At 35.6% G+C, this 2,420-nt stretch overlaps 1 protein-coding gene across 1 annotated transcript; it reads left to right on the plus strand.

Moving 5' to 3' along the window:
- Window positions 1–1,289: 1,289 nt before the first annotated feature.
- On the plus strand, window positions 1,290–2,418 carry LOC107739378 (zinc finger protein 431-like; the record flags this gene model as incomplete). Its single annotated transcript, XM_016551476.1, has 2 exons — window positions 1,290–2,034; window positions 2,113–2,418. Coding segments are annotated over exons 1-2 (951 nt in total), but the record flags the coding sequence as incomplete, so codon positions are not given.
- Window positions 2,419–2,420: the final 2 nt, after the last annotated feature.

A 2,420-nucleotide genomic window follows, 5' to 3' on the forward strand; every position in this document is an offset into this window, starting at 1 on the left:
AAATTGTATAAACTCTATTAAAGTCTGGATGGCAAATAATTACTTGGTTAAATCCTGAAAAAACAGAAGTACTTATCTCAGCTCATGTTGGTGTTCTCCCAAAAGTGATGGAAAGTCTTGGTTCTTTATCACATTCTGTTAAATCTACCCTTCGTAATTTAGGTGTTCATATGGGACAAGCCTTCAGTCTTGCTCAATGTTCATATGGGACAAGCCTTCAGTCTTGATCAACATGTGAATTATTTGGTTTGTAACTGCTTTTATCAGTTGAGAAACATTGCAAAATTGAGGCCAGTTGTGTCCACAGCGGAGATGGAAATGATTATACATGCATTTATTTCCTCCCGCCTTCATTATTGCAACTCTCTTTTTACTCGTCTTAGTAATTCATCCCTCAAACGTTTACAAGTGGTTCAAAATGCTGCTGCTAAGCTTTTAACCAAGTCATCAAACAGATCTCAAGAACAAGTGTCACAAAGTGCTTTACAATAGAAATATAAAATTAAGAATAAAAATAGACATGACAAAATTACAAATGTCCACCTCTTTTTAAAAAAAAAAAGAGGAGACTGTGCCTTTGAAGTAGTTGCTCCCAAGTTGTGGAATGCTGTTCCTTTGGAACTGAGATCTGTGGACTCGGTGGAATTTTTTTTTTTTTATTCTTCATTTTATATTTCTGTTGTACAGCACTTTGTGACACTTGTTCTTCAAAGGTACTATAGAAATAAATATTACTTTGTTCTATTGTGAACAAAATATTGGGTCATGTGATTTGAAAGTGTTTTAGTTTTCGTTTTATTCAAATTTAAAAAACGTCACAACATTTCCGGAATTTGGGTTGTGTGAACTTGGGTACATTTTGTTCAAAAGTTTGTTAGATAACTGTGTAGCTGATCAATATATTTAATAGTTCTCCCTATAGAAACATGGGATTTGTGCCTATACTATTTTAAAAAATAATAATTTCAAGATCAATGTACGTCATTCATGGAAAGTTTCAGGGACGTATAACTTATAAAAATGCATCAAAATGATCAACATTTTGAATAGCAATTGTCTACTTTCGCTGTTATATAAGGGTTCATTTAAAAATGCATCAAAATCATCAACATTTTGAATAGCAATTGTCTACTTTCGCTGTTATATAAGGGTTCACTTTTATGTCTTTTCACATTTCTCTGTTTTTTTTATGATTTACTGATAAGAAAACAAGGAGAATGAAGAACTACATGAAGTTGAGGAGAAAAATATTGTCAAACCTTGAGAAAAACCTTTGAGTCGCTCTCAAACCAAACAAAAAAGATTTAAAGAAAAGAAGAGCCAAGAACTCTTTAACCTGCACTCAGTGCAGAAAGTTTTTCACAAACAAAAAAAAACCTTGATGTTCACATGAGAGTTCATACTGGTGAGAAACCGTTCACTTGGGATCAGTGCGGGAAACGTTTTGCACAATTAGCAACCCATAAGATACACATGAACATCCACACGAGAGATAAACTATACGCATGTGATCAGTGCGGGAAAACATTTTTAAGGGCTTCAGACCTGAAGAAACACCTGAGCGTTCATACTGAAGAGAAACCTTTCACTTGTGATCATTGTGGAAAGAGCTTAACTCACTCATCAAACCTTAAGGAACACGTGAACATTCACACGAGAGATAAACTATACGCATGTGATCAGTGCGGGAAAACATTTTTGTGGGCTTCATACCTGAAGAAACACCTGAGAGTTCATACAAAGGAGAAGCCACATTCATGTCATTTGTGTGGAAAAAGATTTTCATGTCTACAATATTTGAAAGTACATCAGAAAATACATGCTGCTGTGAGAGAGTACATGTGCTTTGAGTGTGAAAAGACTTTTACTACAGCAAACTGTTTAAAACAGCACCAGAGGATTCACACTGGAGAGAAACCTTACAAGTGTTCACACTGTGACAAGAGATTCATTCAGTCAGGAATCCTGAAAACACATGAGAGGATCCACACTGGAGAGAAACCGTTCACTTGTGATCAGTGCGGTAAGAGTTTTGCACTAAAAAAATACCTTATGACACATATGAGAGTTAATACTGGAGAGAAACCTTTCACTTGTGATCATTGTGAAAAGAGCTTTACTCACTCATCAAACCTTAAGGAACACGTGAACATTCACACTAGAGAGAAACTGTACACATGTGATCAATGTGACAAAACATTTTTGTGGGCTTCATACCTGAAGAAACACCTGAGAGCTCATACAAAGGAGAAGCCACATTCATGTCATTTGTGTGGAAAGAGTTTTTCACGTTTACAAATTTTGAAGGAGCATCAGAAAATACATACTGGTGTGAGAGAGTACATGTGCTTTGAGTGTGAAAACACTTTTACTACAGCGCAGTGTTTAAAACTGCATGAGAGGATCCACACTGGAGAGAA

This window comes from Sinocyclocheilus rhinocerous, unplaced genomic scaffold (genome assembly GCF_001515625.1).
Source record: "Sinocyclocheilus rhinocerous isolate Xijiao unplaced genomic scaffold, SAMN03320098_v1.1 scaffold13179, whole genome shotgun sequence".
Lineage (NCBI taxonomy): Eukaryota > Metazoa > Chordata > Actinopteri > Cypriniformes > Cyprinidae > Sinocyclocheilus > Sinocyclocheilus rhinocerous.